This window comes from Hippocampus bargibanti, linkage group LG17 (assembly GCF_051943395.1).
Source record: "Hippocampus bargibanti isolate YZ-2025 linkage group LG17, ASM5194339v1, whole genome shotgun sequence".
Taxonomy (NCBI): domain Eukaryota; kingdom Metazoa; phylum Chordata; class Actinopteri; order Syngnathiformes; family Syngnathidae; genus Hippocampus; species Hippocampus bargibanti.
Window position 1 is genome coordinate 9,788,151 of NC_142750.1, and position 18,845 is coordinate 9,806,995.

Genomic DNA, 18,845 nt, shown 5'->3' on the forward strand with positions numbered 1-18,845 from the left:
GCAACCCTCGCCCTTCCCCCTCTTTTTCTGCAGCATCAGTACCACTTTCTCTTCTTTCTCCCCCTCTCTCTCTCCTCCTCCTCGCCGCCCCTCCCCCAGTCGCTCGTCCCGCTGCTGCGTTGCGGCCCACACTGTGACCGCACCGAGGAGGAAGAGGAGGACGAGGAGGAAGAGACCGCCAGGGGGGCAGCTGTGTTCCAAACCACACGAGGGGGGCCGCCAAAAAAGAACAAGCGGACGAATAAGACGCCTTTCTCGCCCTTCCTCTCTCTATCCTCTTCGTTAGCGACGCATCGCAAAGGGGGAATTTTGCGGCGGGAAAACGACGACAGAGACCCCGACCCCCACCTCCCTCACTCCCGGACGAGCCGTGTAATATTGTTCATCTTCGAGACACCCTCCCCCCCTTGGCCCCCGGACCAGCCGCGTACGTGGTCGTCGAGCAGCCATGAAGGATCGTACAGCGGAACTGCGGAGCGTAAGCTGACATTTTTCTCCCATCTCCTTCCTCTTCTTCCTCCTCGTGCGGCCTACCTACCTACGTGCGTGCGTGCGCGCGTACATCCAAAGGGATGAAGACCTGCCGCCGTCACGTGATTGATAGCCCCCCGTGTGTGCGTGAGCGAGGCGCGTCCCGAACATTTTGCCGTTTTTCGCGGGCTTCGACGCAGAGGCCTCGGGCGCGCGCACGAGGCCAAAGAGATGGGCTCCTCATGCGCGCGCGCGATGACCTGCTGGAGGAGAAGAAAATGCAGAGATTTTTGTTTTAAACCAGCACCTCTTCCAAAACACCCCCAATATCTCCGAGCCATCCAAACCACGTCAGTGGGTCATGGTGGCCTTGGGGGAGGTCTCATTCTTCCAGCCTCACCCATTTGAGGAGCTGCCACGCGCACGCAAGCTTCCTTCTTTCCACCATTGAACAGCTGATGCTTCCTGCGGGCGGGGGAAAGGGGGGGGGGACATGCTGCAGCACCTATAAACTATCTATCTATCCATCAGTTCGTCTGTAAAGCCTTCAATCTATCCACCTATGTCTATCCGTCCATCCATCCACCTATCCGCAGCACATGTATGAGATGCACAGGTGTACAAAATGAGGGTGGCGGGTCTGTGCAGGCCCCACATCCTTTTGTGTGTGTGTGTGTTGACGGACTTCCCGTTTCTTACAAAATTGCACATGATTCCATTGAGGACGGCGGGCAGTTTGTCAAAGGCGATCCACTCATTCCATGTGAGAATGTGAAATTGATCCCATTAGAAAGTGACATTTTGATTGTCTCTGTTCCTTTGTGGGCTTGGGCTTGAAATGACCAAATGGAGCAAGCCCACGATTCTACTTGTCAGTAACGGATCCCCAAATGAGTACCCTCGTTAAGTGAAGAGCTTGGCTTATTGTTGCGCTTGCATCAGCAGTGTCGGAAGGGAAAGCTAAGGAAATGGTTAAAAAGTCTCATTTTTGCTGTCCCTGTGCTTATGCTTGACGCATGAAGCCAATTTCAGCCGGTCTCAACCGTTCTTGGCACTCAGTAAAGGTTCTACTTTTCTGAACTCCTTCAATTTGGAAATCACTAACAACACAGGTGTCAAAGTCAAGGCCCGTGGGCTAAATCTTGCCAGCCTCATCATTTTATTCGACCCACGAAAGGAAATCAAACGTGAAATTTCATGATGCATGCTGACGTCCCAATCAAAACTTCAAATTGTCCCAGGTCAACCACAATAACAGTCATTATTTTTTACTTCTAATTTGAAAAATAGTTCTTCATGAATTTATTCTGTGTTCTATATGGAATATGTAGAGGAGATGAAACATTATAATGGCTTGCCCAAATTCACAACAGCCCCCCTGAGAGAAAACTGTCACTACAATGTGGCCCGTGGCAAAAATGGACTTTGACACTTTTGACCGACAACTTTTGTGGAAAAGGATTTGAAGCATAGGCTGCTTGACCTCTTCCCATTGCCCATGTCAGTCCCCAGACTTCAAGCCCATTGAAAAGCTACACAGTGGGCTCAAAATGAGAGAAGTCAAGCGGTTGGATGAACCGGACCACACTTACAAAGTCAATGGATTGACTGTGCCTCATTGTGTATTTTCCCGTTATGTGAAACTTGAATGGAGAAGATGAGGTGATGTGGTGTTGCCAAAAGGGGCGTGCACAAAGTTCTCACATCGGAGCTGCCACAGGATTTGATGTCCAAGAATTATTGATTTTTTTCAAGTAGGTTCAAGGTTGGACCATTATTTATTCATTTATTTATTTATGGTGTATTTAAATATCTCTGTATTTACAGTAAAGTCTCGTTATATCTATATCGGTTATATCGATAGTACTGCTTATTACGATACTATTTCTATGAACTCAAGGAGAAAATTACATGCCCACAGGATCGGATATATCGATAGTCCGGTTATATCGATATTTTTTCCGACTCCCGAGAATATCGATATAATGAGACTTTACTGTGTTTAGTTTTATCCTCCGTGATGTAGACAAAAAGTGAATTTATTAGAATCTGACGTTCCCATCTGAACCATGGCTGCCTATCATTCACTGCCAGACGATCTGCAAAAATGTGTCCACTCCATTTGCCAGGGTTTTTGTCATTTTCACTCAAATTGCTGAACCCACAGAATATTGAGCTTTAGGACGACATCAACTTTAAATGCAGCGTTAGAAACTTTAGACTGTCTTCTTTTATCAGAAAAAAAGGAGTTAATTCCTAAATTATATGGGCCTGGAGTTATATGAGCTTGAAATGAGGGCAGCTGTACAAAAGGCAAATGCTGCCCCCTTGTTGAAGGGAAAAATCATTGCGAGAGGTCTGACCAGCGCATTATCTGTGCAAGAAAAAACAGACCCGAAGAAATTCGGGAATGGCGCGCCACGTCTCACTTTTCGACTCCCGAATAAATTCTGGGATGGCAGTGAATGAGTTAAATGTCATCCTTCCTTCTGCTTTGGTTGCAAAACCACCTTCATTGCGCATTTGCTCCCCCAACTGGCCACGTTTTATTGACACTTCAATGAAACCAATGCAATTTTAATTGCCCAATCTTATGTTTATTATTTATTTATTTATTTATTTATTTATTTATTTATTTATTTATTTTTGACTTGTGTACCAGTGACTGGTATGGGCAGCCTTCAAAAGAACGTGGGACCTTGAATTAATGCTGGTCTAAAAGCAATCCCAAGTTTTCAATTATTTTTTTCGTATAATACAATAAAATACGTATTGTTTTATATAGCGCTTTAACAACAGCAGAAGCTGGAACAAAGTACTTAACATACCTCTTTTTCCATTTTCACTCTCTTGCTAAAAATACGATCCTCTCTTCTTTGATCCCGAGTCCAAGTGCGATGCCAAGTGTGCATGCTTCGAGGTGTTAATTCATCACTCCCAGTGGAAGATGACTTAAAAAAACATACACACAAGAAAGAAAAGACAATTCAACATGATTCATTTCAACAGCAAAATCTTATCATTGCAAAAGTCCACTACTTCCAGACTAACAGGTAATGTGAAATACCATATACTCGCTAACATACATTAGCATAGATGTTACAATAATTCACAAAATTAGGTTACATTTAACGCAAGAGGGACAACTATGCTGTCCTCCATCAACACATTGTATCAGTTCAATTCATAATTTATGATCTACACTCAATTATATTACACAGTATTTCACAATATAATAAATCAGATACTGATTTGTGAGTCATTTCAACTTTAGAATCAACTACATATACAATTCTGTACAAAGTGAGTCAGGCGGGGATGAGCAGTCATGGCAGCCGCTGCACTCGCAATCATCACTACAAAGGGTTTTTCAGCGGACATTTTAGGAACTATCTGGGGTTGCTATGTTCAACCAATTGTAGTTAGTCACTTTGTGCGCACACGCATGTGCCTGTATGTGTCTCTAACCCGAAGCCATGTGTGTGTGTGTGTGTGTGTGTGTGTGTGTCCTTGTGAATGTACATTTTCATTTCTAGAGGTCAAAGGCTGTAGCTGAACCTTGATGTTGTTTTATTCACGAGGAATGTTTTTTTTTTTCAAGATGGTGGCCGAAGCATCGCTAATGGCGAGTGGCTAGCATTTGATGGCTGCACTGAGGGCGTCCAACTCCGGTTTAGGGCGGGCCACGTCATAATTAGGATGTTTCTCAGTGGGGGCCGTTATAACTGTGAACCCATTTAACCCCCTTGAAGTTTAAGGAGTGATTATTTAAAGGACAACCGATGCCTTCGGACAAGTTGTGTCCATAATTTGTAAAATCACTGATGACAATGACTTCTACTGTACTCTATTTTACAAAGATCCCACCGCATATAGCTATATTTTACGTTTTAAGACTCGTACTGCATATTCAGGAAGTCTTGTTTTCGAGTTGATGATGATCCCCACGTGACGTCACGGAGGGAACGCCCCTGACCGAGAAAGTGACACACAATGCATTTTGGGTACTTTGTTTGGTCTGAAAACTTCGTGTTGATCCGTGTTGATGGCGCAATTAGAAGGAAAACATAAATAATGCGATGGTGAATCGTTGTGTGTTGCACCAAGACAACTAGTTTATATTCGCTGACACAAATTCCCAGCAGACAAATCAGCCCAATTCCAACGGAGCTCGGGTGCCATCTTGTACATTTTCTGGGACGCTATATTGGAGTCCTGATGGCTCAAATTGACACGGAAGGACTTCTTTAAGAACTTCAGAACTATTTGAATCATATTCATAACTGGATGAGTAACAAGAAAGCATCTTCTCCGAATCTGAAGCCATTGTTTTGATTCTAGAGCAAGGAAAATACGTTCTGGCGTGACGTCACGAACAAGGAAACTCACCATTTCCGGGGTCATTTTGAAGTAGTTTTGGGACACTTTAATACATTCAACTAAAAATATCAGCCTGTGTGTTTTGGGTATTTTAGATGCTATAAAACGTTTTTCTAATGTCAGTTAGAAAACAAAAAAAATGGTGTTGGTTGTCCTTTCAGGCTTAAACAATGTGGATAACGCATAATTTTAAAATCAAGAGACAGTAAATGATTGAAGTAGCAGGCCTCTTATTAACTCAATGTCTTATTGTTGATTAAAGTGAAGGTAGTTTCCATGTAGGATCGATTTACTGTATTTTCTGGTGTATAAGGCGCACCCCCAATGAATGGTGTATTTTCAAACTTTTTCGAAATGTAAGGCGCACCGGAGTATAAGGTGCACCTTCAATGAATGACAAAAGTTTTCAAAATATAATAATATAAATATATAACAATTTTTGCAAATATAAGGCGCACCAGTTTATAATGTGCTACAATAGAGGCTGGGGTTAAGCACTACTTCTTCTACAAGCGGGGAAATGGAGTCAGTGGCTGTTGACAGGAGTTATGTGACCTTTTGTGGCTAGATAGTACTTCACATATAAGGCGCAGGGTCATCTTTTAAGAAAATCAAGGCTTTTATGTGCGCCTTACACACCGGAAAATACGGTAGTCAAGAAAAGAGACTCCATTGTGCATGTAAACTCCTCTACAGGGGGGAAATGGAGTCGGTGGCTGCTGACAGTAGTTGTGAGACCTGTTGTGGCTCAATATTACTGCGTATAAGGCGCAGGGTCATCTTTTGAAGAAAATGAAGGCTTTTGGATGCACCGGAATAGACGTTATTCACATGTTTGGCCTTCCTGGGCCATAATAATAATTTTGTGGACCCAAACCGGTCATTGAACTGCCAGTTTGAAGGTTCCTCACACAGTTGTAACTTATAACTTCATTTACTCTTATTTTTGTTTTGTTGACTAATTTCTGAGAGGAATATACTGTAAAGTCAATACAATGAATAGCCAAAATAAAGCAATAAATATATTAATAAAACCTCGGTGGGGTGAATTAAAGGGTGCCCCCGCCCCCCCTCCCGCTGTCAGTGTCCTGGAGTCTGTACTCCCCTCATTACCACCACCACCATGGTAGAGTGAAGGAAAGAAGAAAGTAAAAAGCACGATGTGGATATGTGCTGTGAGTCCAAAATGAGTAGACATTTTGTAGCAGCCCCCCCCCCCTTCTCTTCACGCAGCCTCTTATAAATGCAGCTGAGTCCATCCTAGCATCCTGCCTTCCCTTCCCCCACGTCCTCCCATCCCTTCCCTTCCCACTTTCACTCTCTGACCCCTTGCTCCAGCCCTCCCCATCCCGCTCGCTTTTCATCATACAGGACAGACCGCTTCCCATTTATTTGCACTGCTCGGGGTGTGCGTGCCCGTGTGTCGAGCATTGTGTGCGCGTTTTGTGTCCTGAGTGGATTTAACGTGAGGGCGTGTGCACAGGAAGTTTACACGTTACTATGGTAACAGTCACAAAGTGCACCACCTGCTTCCAGGAGCTTTTATTGTGAAGGATATTCTAGACCATCACATCGTGTGCTTTGTGTGTGCGTGCGTTATCAGCTGTGCCAGACTTGCTGGCCATGTTTGCTCCCGGGGGCGTGTCTTCATGCAGTAGTCCCCAATCACCGGTCAGCGTGTGCCCCGTACCACTTCCTTGGTGTTATTTATTTATTTTGTTTAGTTATTGATGACCTTCCAAAGGGCAATATACATTTCAACTGTGTTATTATATGATGGGGGATTGCGACAGTACAGTGAGCAGATTTACTTGATCGGATATGGCAGCAAATTACACAAAAAGTAAGAATAAGATGTTTTCCAGTGGTAATTCCCCAAAAAATCATGACGTGTAACGTGTGCAGCGGTGTGAACAGTGTCGAATGCCTTGTGCAACGGGTGCGTGATGTTGTGTGACATTGGATGGCCGTGTCCACCGTCGTGTGTCACTGAGTGACATGAGTGACATTTCATATTGTGGATCGTGGTGCGCCATTGCACGTGGGTGTGCGAGATTGTGTAGCGTCTCGTGCCGTTGTGTGACTAGCATGTGGATGTTGTTGCCATTGTGCGACGTGGGATTTTATGTGACGTCGTGTGATGTTGTGTACTTGTGTTGCAGGCTAAGGACAGTGATGATGATGAAGAGGTGGTGCAGGTGGATCGAGACCACTTCATGGACGAGTTCTTTGAGCAGGTAACATATGTCCCACAAACAAATGTGAAACAGGTACACGCACACACACACGCGCACGTACAAACTCACACACATTCCTGTTTATATGTTTTTGTGACATCCGGGTAATTCCAGATGACGCATTCATGCAACACAAGTACACACACACACACACACACACACACACACACACACACACACACAGTAATAATAATAATAATAATAATAATAATAATAATAAAAATAATAATAATAATACATTTAATTTATAAGCGTGTTTCAAAACTCTCAAGGTCACTTTACAGTCACAGGATAAGTTTTTCTGTAGGTGAGCAGCGGCAGCCATATGCGCCAGCGTTCACTCAACCAGGAAGTAACTCTAATAGATAGAAAGCTAGCCACCTAATAAATAGCTATATAGCTAGCTAGATAGCTAGCTATCTAGGTTGCTAACTACATACACAAAAATATACATCTAGTGTTAGTGTCTTGTGACAGAAAGTGTGTATGTGTGTGTGTGTGTGTGTGTGTGTGTGTGTGTGTGTGTATGCGTGTGTGTGCACATACAAAGGTGGAGGAGATACGCGGCTGCATCGAGAAGTTGTCCGAGGATGTGGAGCAGGTGAAGAAGCAGCACAGCGCCATCTTGGCAGCACCCAATCCTGATGAAAGTAAGCTAATTTTAATTGTTGTTAGCATTGCGGTAGCGAGTGTTCATTTGCATTCATAATAGCGTCACTCCTGTGTGAGAAAAATGAACAGCGGGCCACTTTGTAACATCTTCCTCCCACTCTCTCATGCTATTTAGATAATACATTTCTTTTTTTTTTTAATCTATTTTAAAGTCATTTTTGTGATCCTTTCCTGTTAACTCATTGACATGTACAAAAATGTGTCCACTCCAGTGCCAGGGTTTTTGTCATTTTCACTCAAATTGCAGGACCCACAGAATATTGAGTTTTAGGACTATGGGTCTATGGTTATATGGGTCTGGAGTTATCTGGAGCTTGAAATGTCTGTCTGAAATGTCTGTCTGAAATGTCTGTATAAATGGCAAATGCTGCCCCCTCGTGGAAGGGGCTTTACCAGCACCTCACCGCAAAAAAAAAAAAAAAAACGAACAAATTCGGGAATGGTGCTCCATGTCATATTTTCAATTCCAGAATAAATTTGGGAATGGCAGTGAATGAGTTAATCGGCTATGTGAACATATTAATCTGTGTTAGCTCCCAGTCGCACAGGAGTGGTCCATATATATGTAATCTGTACATCTTTGAAGTACAGATGACGGCTGAAGAAACCTTTTCATCAATGTACATATTCATGTAATGCGTCATACTTTCAACATTAACAATACATGCGTTGTCAATGTTTACAAACTGAAAAAGTCCACATCATGAAATGCCCCAGATGTTGCAAAAAAAGCTTGAGAGACTAGCGACATTGTCCATGAATCGGCAAGGTTGTTTTGAGTGACAGTTGTTGCCTTTGGATCTGACTTTAATTGAATCACAGTTGGGACATGACGAAGAGAGTGGACATTTGTGCTGATACCAGTCCTGCAGCCACGCAGCGGCTCTATTTTTTTGAGCACGACAATGACTTGGCACCATCGTTCGTTGACGTCTTCCGTGAAGTGGGGGTCTTGAAGAGCATTGACTCGTACCCCTAATTTCTTAACATATTTTTTTTTACATATATAGACGCTCCCTTACATATGAACATTCGAGTTACGAACAACAGTACATCCGAACATTTTTCTAGTAATATATGTAATATTCTTTCCAGTTGTACATGTACATATTTATTGAGCATATATTTTATTACATATTTATTTTTCAGTACAAACCAATACATGTTACTTATACAAGCCATAAACAGATGTATATAAAACTTAAACATACTTTTATTTATATATTTATATATTTAAACATACATTCCATACAAAAGCGTCTGTGTAAGCTCTCAGTCGTACAGGACTGGTCCATCGATGAAAAGGTTTCTTCAGCCGTCATCTGTACTTTTTTTTGAAGGTGTCGGACGTTTCGCTTCTTATCCAAGATGCTTCTTCAGCGAACTAAAGACTTTAGTCTCAAATAACGTTCATTTGGCAATTTGCATACTCGGCACCGGCAGCCAATCAGAAGCCCGTTTCGTGCTTTGGATTACACCATGACTGAAGAGTGTACTTGAGAGTTTTGAATGCCGCTTAGAAAGAGAAGTCCACGTGGCTTGTAGTGGGTTGCGTGTAGCTTTTGCTTTATTGAATAAAACAAATGTTTGATTTGACAAAAAAATCGCTTTGTTTTCTTGAAGAAGTTGACGGCCACCCGGGCCGAGATGTTTTGAAAGTTATACGCCCCGGGTCACCAGGCAGACGCTATTTCAAACACTGGCGTTGGGCCTCCTTGCTCTGCTTTCTCTATTGGGATTTTGATATGGTGCCCTGCAGAATTGCACCATGAGTGAAGTCGCAAAACAGTTTCGGCATGACGTCATCGCTGTTTGCCGAATGTAACCATTTCCGCGTCAATGTCACCAACATCACCGTTGATGTCTACATGTGATCAGTACTGATTGATTTAGTTTTGTTTTTGTTTTTCTTGTTTGTCAATCCCGCCTTTGCTTCCTGTCAGCCATATTTGCGTTTGCATGTTGCATGCCGACCTCGCCAGTCGTCTGCGTCCGGCTTAAGCGCACGTGAGTTTTGTCTGGCCAAATCCGACCTGTCACGAACATGACTTTTGAGCCCCTCCCAATGACCATTGAGGCAATGTACGATGGGAAAGGTGATTCCTGTGGTGACCTCTTCATCTTCATACCCCCCCCCCCCCACACACACACACACGAGTTGTCATGTTGCTAATGGAAGTGCCAACAAGAACGAGCCACAGTGTTGTAATTTGACCCACAGAAACCAAACAGGAGTTGGAGGATCTGACGGCCGACATCAAGAAGACCGCCAATAAAGTTCGTTCAAAATTAAAAGGTAAAATCTGGCTCAGGAAGTGAGGCACTATTGGGGTTTTCACAATCAAAGCACTGGTCCGTGTCTTCCTGCAGCAATCGAGCAGAGCATTGAGCAAGAAGAAGGTCTCAACAGATCCTCGGCGGACCTCAGGATCCGTAAAACGCAGGTGAGGCACCGTCAGGCACAGCAAAGTCTTCATCAGTTCAATCAACAACGCTACCAAATGATTTGATTAGCATATTTATGGCACAAGATGGACAGACCATGCATGGGATCACCCTTTAGAAATAAAGATTGAAAAGACCCACGTCAAAGTTGTTTTGCGATGTCCTCTTGTAGCACTCGACACTGTCCCGCAAGTTTGTGGAAGTGATGACCGAGTACAACACCACGCAGTCCAAATATCGAGACCGCTGCAAGGACCGCATCCAGAGGCAGCTGGAGATCAGTATGTGGCACATATATCTCACACGCACACGGGCAACCACACACAGATTCATACACAAACTATAACAATAACAACTTTTGTGTGCTAACAACCATTTGTGTGTGTGCGTGCGCGTATGTAGCTGGAAGAACCACGACCAACGAGGAGCTGGAAGACATGTTGGAGAGTGGCAAGCTGGCCATCTTCACCGATGATGTAAGCACCGCACCTGAACTAGCCAACATGGCCACCGGCCAAGACGGTCGCCGGCCAAGATGGCCACCGTCTGGCGGGTGCGCTGACACATCAAGTGAACACGGCCTCTGTCACATGACCTTAGTCAAATAATGCCGCCCGCAAGAGCTTTTAATTTGAAGGGGGGGGGGAGTGTTCTGCCCCTTCATCTTAGCAGCTCTCCAAGGCCAGGTGACGTCACTTCTGTCAATGACTTCTCAGAGACCCGTCAATGACAACCATCACCGCTAACGACCTCTTCTAGACCAGTCATGACTTGTTGCACCCATGTCAATGACTTGTCACGGACGTACCAATGACTTGACACCGACCTGTCAATGACTTGTCAATGACCTTGTCAATGACAGACGTGCCACTGACTTGTCAATGAGCTGTTCCCAACTTGTCAATGACTTGTCAGATCAAGATGGATTCCCAGATGACCAAACAGGCCCTGAACGAGATTGAGACCCGGCACACCGAGATCATCAAGTTGGAGAACAGTATCCGGGAGCTTCATGACATGTTTGTGGACATGGCCATGCTAGTCGAGAGTCAGGTATGCGGTACGCCGCCGCAGGATCACCGACACCATCAGTCCCTCACCCTGCGCTGTGCCGCTTTTCAGGGTGAGATGATCGACAGAATCGAATACAACGTGGAGCACTCGGTCGACTACGTGGAGCGAGCCGTGTCTGACACCAAGAAGGCCGTCAAGTATCAGAGCCAAGCTCGGAAGGTAGACCAAAACATCAGTAAATCTGGTACCATGACTCAAACTGGAGTTTAGAATCACAAATAGAACTGTAATCAGACCCAGAAACGTTGGGTTAGCTCTGTTGCTATGCTAACACACTTGAATAATCCCTTAAATAAGTAATCGTTTGACCTCCCTCAGAAAAAGATCATGATTATCATCTGCTGCGTGATCCTGGGTGTGGTCCTGGCGTCCACCATCGGCGGGACTTTGGGCTTCTGAGCTTCCGGGATGCCCGTCGCCGTGACGACGCCCGTCGCCGTGACGACGGCCATCACCGCCGCCGCGACGACGGCCATCGCCTGCGGCAGACCGACGGGAGCCGGAGAAGAAAAAAAAGCCCAAAAACTTGAACCACAAATGCAAGAAGATAACCAATCAGCAAACGGGACACACTTGGGGTGGGCCGAGGTCCCAAATTCCCACCAAAAGCAACACCCTCAAATGCACCACGCTGTCAGTTTCGAGCGCGTAAACCAACTCTCCAGCCGCCCACATTTTATTTTGCTTTTTTCTTCTTTGGAGCGTCGCTTTCCTTTTTTCTTTTTCTTGGAGGGTTTTTGTTATTGTAGTTGTTGATGGGACGGTGATGGCGACAGCGATGGTGGGCGTCACCTGCCAGGGAAAGTCCACCGGTGCCGTCCCACACAAATACTCCTGCACACTCTGCCCCCGCCCCCTGACAAAAAACACACACAATGGCTGTGTTCTGAATCCCTCCCTCGTCGCTATATAGCACAAGCTATGGTGAATTGGGGGCCATTGATTAGCGAGCATGCTATCCTGACACGATCCAAACATTAGCCATTTGATATTCACTATTTTCTTTTTGTTGTCCTTCGATATTCACAGCTGAAAACAATTGCAGTACTGGTTTGACACCATCTGTTGGTACCCTTGGAGCTGAAGTGAATTGAGGAGCTTTATTTTGACAAATGTAGCCCTTTGCCGCCATGTTTTGGCATATCGCAATATCCGTTAAACAATAGATGTGTTAATTGTGATGTGAAATTATCTTCAATCTAACTACAGCAATTTGTTTTGTAAAATAGTCTATTGAAAACAATAGAAAGTTACACTATTTTATGTAATGGATCATAGTTTATGATAAAAAGTGACATTGATCTCATAATAAGATCGTTATATCGGGAATCATTCCCTATATACGAGTCACTGCAAAGGGATTGAGATAGAACCAGGAGAAGGCATGATGGGTAATCTATTAGCTAGCTATCTATTTGCTATCTATTAGCTATATAGCTACCTATCTATTAATTATATATTAGTTAGCTAGCTAACTAACTTTAGTTAACTTTCTATCTATTTGAGTTATTCCGGGTTGAGTGAACACTGGGTTGTGTTGCTATCTATTAGCTATCTACCTAGCTAGCTATTAGTTATCTATTAGCTAGTTACCTAACTTTCTATCTATTTAAGTTTTTCTGGGTTGAGTGAACCCTGGCGCGTCGCTGCCGCTGCTCACCAACAGAAAAGCATATCCTGTGACTGTAAAGTGACCTTGAGAGTTTTGAAAGGCGCTTATAAATTCAATGTATTTATTATTATTATTATTTCTAGTGGACATTTTCGGAATTCTCTTGGTCCCTAATTTCAAAATTGTAATATTATGGAGTAGGGTATGAATGAGTGATGGATTCCCAACACAGCCAAAGCATCCCGTGGGTCCTCTTGGACTCTGAGACCACCCCTCATTGGTCACTCATGTCAGTCAGCGCTCGACACAAGTTCACCCGATTGATTGGAACGAAATCCGGTGTTTATGTGAGGGGGAGGGAGGCTGCTAGGGGCGGGGGGGTCATTTGAAGGTGGCAAGTTTTCACGGTAACCCACAAGGCAAAGAGTAGGGAGGAGGAGAGGCCTCAGGCGGGGCGGAGTCAATGGCGGGGTGGTCAATCTATGCAGTTTAGATTACAAGCCTGACCGGCCCCGCACTTTTGACCGCAGCCCCGCCCACCTAAGTCTTGCAGCCATGTCTTGTGGCACTTGGTGCTCGTTTTACATGAAAGCCTCTTGTCACTTTCTGTTGATGTCACTTCCTGTTGACATCACCTGAACCGTCTTTGTCACTGCCTTCTGGATGAGTGCAACAAAGTTGCTCCGTGTGCTAGCTTTGCTCCAGCCGAGCCGTAGCATTTGCATAACTTTCATAATGTTATAAAACATTCCACACAGTGAAGGAAAAAGCCCGCAATCCATCTTAAGCTGTTTCGCAGCAGGAATTTACCTTCCTTTAGTTTAATATTTTAGAGTGAAATAAGGTGAAGCCGCACATGAGAGTTCAGGTCACTTTCCACCATAGTGCAACGATAAGAAAACACAGTGAACTTCCTCTTAAGGAATATAACGTGTTTGGGGCCTGTTTCTTTTCCTTCTTCACTCCAAACGGGGTGTTTGAATTCACAATGCACAAGTTTGCCACCATTAGCTTTGTTAGCATAGCGCATGTCTAATTGTTGTGATGCTAAGGTCTGCCTGCCGCCGCTAGCAAGGCTAACTAGCCTAGCAAGCACCGTAATGCCACAAACGGCATTCAAGCAATAACGTCAGCTATCGATTGCTCCCCCGATGCGAACGTTACAGTAGCACTGGCGTCGCGAGCCATGCTAACACTATAACGAATCGAAGCGGCTCGGTCGGACAACAGGAAGTGGGAGACGGCGCCTTTGTTCAGTTTCTGCATGTTGTGTAGTCTTTTGCGCTTTTAGCTGTGTGACGTTGTTGCGGCAAACAAAACAAAAGCCTGTTTTCGTTTCTTTCCCAAAACCAAAACCGACTCACGCGTGCACCAAAGTTTTATCGTGTTGTGTTGAAACCAAACGTGTCAGGCGCCCCCTCCTTGCTTCTTCGCTCTCCTCCCGTCAGGTATTGTAGTCGATCCTTTTCCACAGTTGTCGGTCAAGTTGGATACGTCGGGACGTCTTAGTTTTGTCTGCGCCGCCATCATCGTCCCTCTACAAACGCAAACATGGCGGCACGAAGGAAGGAGAAGTGTACTCAAAATTGAACACTCATTACCGACCCCCCACGCCCCCCAATCACTACAAAGTCATTTTCAGTGGATATTTTCCAAAGTGTCTATGTACCCTCAACAAAATGGTGTGTTCTATAAGTATATTTTGATCGGGGAGTCGGGGAATGAGTGAATGACTGATGGTAATTGCTGTGTTCGGAACCATTTACGAATTCCAGAAGCATTTTCAGCTAAGGGAACAATCGAGGTCAGGGGTCTCAAACGCAATTTAAGTGGTAACGGCTGGAGATCGAGCCTGGGTGTGTTTCGGCTTCATTAAGTATTTCACACAAAAAAGGGCTTGAGGTATTTCGAAAAGTAGAATGGATCTAATTTTGTCAATCTTTTATGAGTAAGATTTCGGAAGACAAATGGTTCTTCGGAACGCTACTTTGCATCCTCCTCAATATGTCGGCTTGATATTGGTTTTCACGAGCAGCGAAACATTTTTGGCATTTGCTCAACAAAACAACCACACGTCTCCCGTTTCCTTTGAAATTAGCTCTCGTCGCTGCCGACCTTCCCATTGTCTTTGACTTTCCACTTAAAAACGTGTTGTAATAAGTCTTCGCTATGCTAGCCCATAAGTGATTGGCGTGTGGCCACATTAACGTTGATGCCAAGAAGGAAGCCGAAAAATATCATTCCGCAAGTTTGAAAAACCCTGACCTCGGTCCACTATTTGAAAATCTCCACGTGGTGATCGAATCGGGACTGAGTGAATGATGCATGATGACGCAACAACGGTGTTCAGACATCTTGGATCATTCCCTATGACAACACAGGAATTTTCAGTTGACAATTTAGGAACCAATCGAAGTCCAACTTGATGAAAATATCAATCAAGAGTCATTGGGATCAATTCTGAAAACACAGCTTGAGTGGTATTTTTTTGGGGGAAAAATGACAGCGTGGATCAGGATATCCCCACCCCCTTTTTCCTTTCTCCCTTCCAACCTGCTCCCCAATATCACTGCTTCTCCAAAAGTTGAAAACATAAAATGTAAAAAAATAATAATAATACTAACAGTGGGGGAAAAAAAAGCATGCAAAGCGTTGTGGAGTTTTGCATGGTGATGTTTTTGTATCCCGACCTGCCGCCATGTTGCGCACTTTACCGCTCATCGGCTCTGTCTTTGTTAGCACGTTAGCACGTCAACCAGCTTCTTTTCAGATCACCCGTGGTGGCCCTTTCCACTGCCCCCCCCCCCCCCCCCTCAGTCCACCAATGCCGGTAGAGCGACAGGAAGCACAACGACGATGCTCGCTTTTTCCCTCGCTCCCACGCAAACAAACGAAACAGTGTGAGCCAACGCTCCAGAGACCGGCCTGCCATTAGCTGTTAGCATGCCAACAATTTAGAGTGGCGGCGTCCTCCATGTTTGTAGTCCCGACGACAACGACGCTCTCTGTCTTCCTGAAAGCATTCCCCAAACCAAAACTCCTTCTGGTCCGGTCGCCGTGACGTGATGTTCGCCACCGATCCGACCTTCCGCTTACATCCTCGTGCTCCGCCCTCCCTCCCAGTCAGTATTCATTTGTATTAGTGGGAGGAGTCACAAGAAGGACTTTGACTTTGTTGTTGTCGTTGTTGTTGTTCTGATCGCCATGGAGACGAGAATGTGTAATTATTGTAAATAACCATAAAAAGATGACTTGCATGTTTATCTAGAAAACTCCAGACAAAGTTGACGGCGTGCCGGATGGTCCGGTCCTCTTTAGCTGCCAGGCCGCCACCTTGTCGTCCCAGGTGAGAGGGTTGGTGAAGGGCGGAGTGGGGACGCGTCCTCCTTAGCCGTCTTCTTGGGGGCCCAAACCATCTAAGTGGCTCCTCGGCCCAAAGTGCTTCCTCCGTTTTGGCGATTTTGTCCCTCAAATTCTCTGCGCGAGTTCCGCCAATGAAGGACAACCGTTTGGCCTCACCCGCGCTAGCTATCCGCCTTGTCGGGCCTCCTAGCCCCGAGGCCCCTCCCCATCTGCCCTTTCGGCCCCCCCGCAGGCAGGCCGACCTGGACAAAGTGCAATATTATTTTGGCGGCGTCAAGGCTCGGTACTAAAGAGGACAGACAGCGGGACTTCCGCTCCGCTAGCCCAACTTTGATGGGAAATGCAACTTGTGTGTTTCTTTTAGTGTGTGTTTGTGTGTGCGTAGTGTAACGTAAAAGCCATCTGTCCCGCGCTCCCAAAACACTTAAGCCCCCAAACCCTCGATTGGCAACAGCTCCCTGTCCTGCCCCTTCCCGCCCTCCCTCGTGCTGCTGTTGGCTGTTTTGTTTCCGTTGGTGTGACGTGCCAGTATAACCCCGCCTGCCCCAGCCGCCCAACTCCCAGACCAGTTCGCTCTCTCGTCCCCCCCCCCCCCCCCCCCCCCCATCCAGCCTCCCTCCATGGATCTTTAAGATGACAACTCTATGCAGATGCGTCTTTTCTAAATGTGTCCAACATTTTAAGTTCCAACAAACAAACAACAAAATATATTAAACCCTGACAGAAATATTAAAACATGAAGAAATAAAGAAGGATTGTTCAGTGTTTATACGTCTACTTCCTCTTTCCGTCCCTGTGTGTAAATGGACAGAAAAATGTATGTAATGAAAATAAAAGGTCAGATGGAAATGCAGATGATAATGTGCAAATGGACAGGCCGTGGTGACAAAACTGCGATTGGACAAATCGATGTGTAAATGAACAATGTAAACCTGACAAATACCTAAATCTCAGCCAGATGTGTAAATGTGCTTGGATGCGTGACGAATGTTTGACGGCTGCTGGGTGAGACGTGAAGTATGAGGGGTGGATAGACATGAACACAGTAGTAAAACACATTTGATATACAAGTAACATGTACAATGTAAAAAATAGATATACACTCATGAAATGACAACAAGTGCATGACCCCAAATTAGTCTGATTTGGGTGCCTGGGAAAGCTAATACCGACACCCCACATCAAAAAAAATTCAGCCAAAAACAGGAGAACTTGTCTGGCGTTTAACCCTCTACGTTTAGCGTAGTGATCTCCAACCATTTTTGTGTTACGGACCGATTAAGACAAGTATGAGTTGTTCTTGACTTGGCAAACATTTCTTTCTATTGTTTTCAAAATTTCCGTTTTAATCACTGGTACTGACAACAAAAATGAATATGGAGTAATGCAACATTTTATTCATGTTTATTCGTTTCAAACATTATTATACTCCACAGGTTGTGTCGATTGAACGCTACTTAGCGTTCTGGTGGCTGCCGGCTTGTTATGATTGACTAAACTCTTTACGTGGGCAGACTGTGAAAACTGTTTGCATTTTCATGCTTTCCACTTGAGTGCTAGTTGTTCAATTGATTCTACGGGTTTCTCGCATTGTGTTGTTTTAGGTGACATAAGGAGCACAAAAGCTCCCACTTTCTCTTGTCAAAACAGCGTTGTCTTCGGAAAACATGGCGGCCATTTGTTACTTTCACTTTGTTTTATTGTGCTGGTCCAAGCCCGGTTAAATACAGAGGGTTGTGTCGGGAAGGGAATCTGACGTAAAAATATGGCCAAAACAAACATGCGAATCAAACCTCTGAAGATGGAGGACACTGTGGCGACCCAGGCCGATAAGAAAAGAAGACTGTTTTAATGATTCCACTTTCAGGTCGAAGGGGAGGAACTTCTCTTGTCAAAACAGCGTCGTCTTCGGAAAACATGGCGGCCATTTGTTAGTTTTACTTTGCTTTAATGCTTCTTCTTTCATTATTGACTGATTCTGTTTATTTCAACTCCACAACCCAAGTTAAAAAGAGTTCTCCAATCGGCCCGACGAGCACAAATTTCCCACTTCGCTTCGGATGGAGTAAATTTGCTCACAGTTCACTCTCGGTCCGCAGACTGCTGGTTGGAGACCACTCGTTTAAAGGGTCAATTTAAAGTCGAAAAACAACAATTGCGTGTAAAATGGCATCGCCATCGGGCAAACTTACTCTCTCCGATGTCCGGTTGTGTAATTGAACCGACATGCCTTTTAAATCCATTTCGGGGTTCAGTTTGTTCTGCCGAAATGGGCGGTTCCAAGTGTGTGACTCAATGGAAGGGCAACTTTTAATTCAGCCAGCTGAACAGAGGAAAATGTAGATTGGTGGACAGACCCAAATGAGTCTGGGTGAAAGAATTGGAAGATGGGAGTTTCAAATGGTCCATGTTTATATACAGCGTGTGAAAAACGTGTAGTTATGTGAGGGAAAATGAAATACGTGAATGAAAGTATGCGGAGGGACAGACAGGTTGTCACCGTGCCTATGAATGGACAAGCTAACGGATGTTAGCATGTGTGGATTGATAGGTCTAACTTTATGTGACTCACTTTTTGTCTTTGGGTGACT

At 44.8% G+C, this 18,845-nt stretch overlaps 1 protein-coding gene across 2 annotated transcripts; it reads left to right on the top strand.

The window, feature by feature from the left end:
• Positions 1-40: 40 nt before the first annotated feature.
• Positions 41-17,021, top strand: stx1b (syntaxin 1B). Of its 2 annotated transcripts, XM_089018465.1 has the most exons (10): positions 48-478; positions 7,014-7,088; positions 7,639-7,738; positions 9,982-10,056; positions 10,131-10,204; positions 10,378-10,486; positions 10,608-10,681; positions 11,121-11,258; positions 11,328-11,438; positions 11,598-17,021. In XM_089018465.1, exons 1-10 carry the CDS (start codon positions 449-451, stop codon positions 11,676-11,678), a joined length of 867 nt encoding a protein of 288 aa, XP_088874591.1. In that variant the 5' UTR covers positions 48-448; the 3' UTR covers positions 11,679-17,021. The 2 variants fall into 2 exon arrangements, with proteins under 2 accessions (XP_088874590.1, XP_088874591.1); XM_089018464.1 differs by having other exon boundaries at positions 41-478; positions 11,121-11,438.
• Positions 17,022-18,845: the final 1,824 nt, after the last annotated feature.

Excerpts from the sequence above, each read along its gene's own strand:
- stx1b (XM_089018464.1), top strand. The coding sequence starts at position 449 with ATGAAGGATCGTACAGCGGAACTGCGGAGC. Across the intron at positions 479-7,013 it reads GTACAGCGGAACTGCGGAGC|GCTAAGGACAGTGATGATGA; the intron begins GTAAGCTGACAT and ends CTTGTGTTGCAG. Across the intron at positions 10,205-10,377 it reads TCAGGATCCGTAAAACGCAG|CACTCGACACTGTCCCGCAA; the intron begins GTGAGGCACCGT and ends GTCCTCTTGTAG.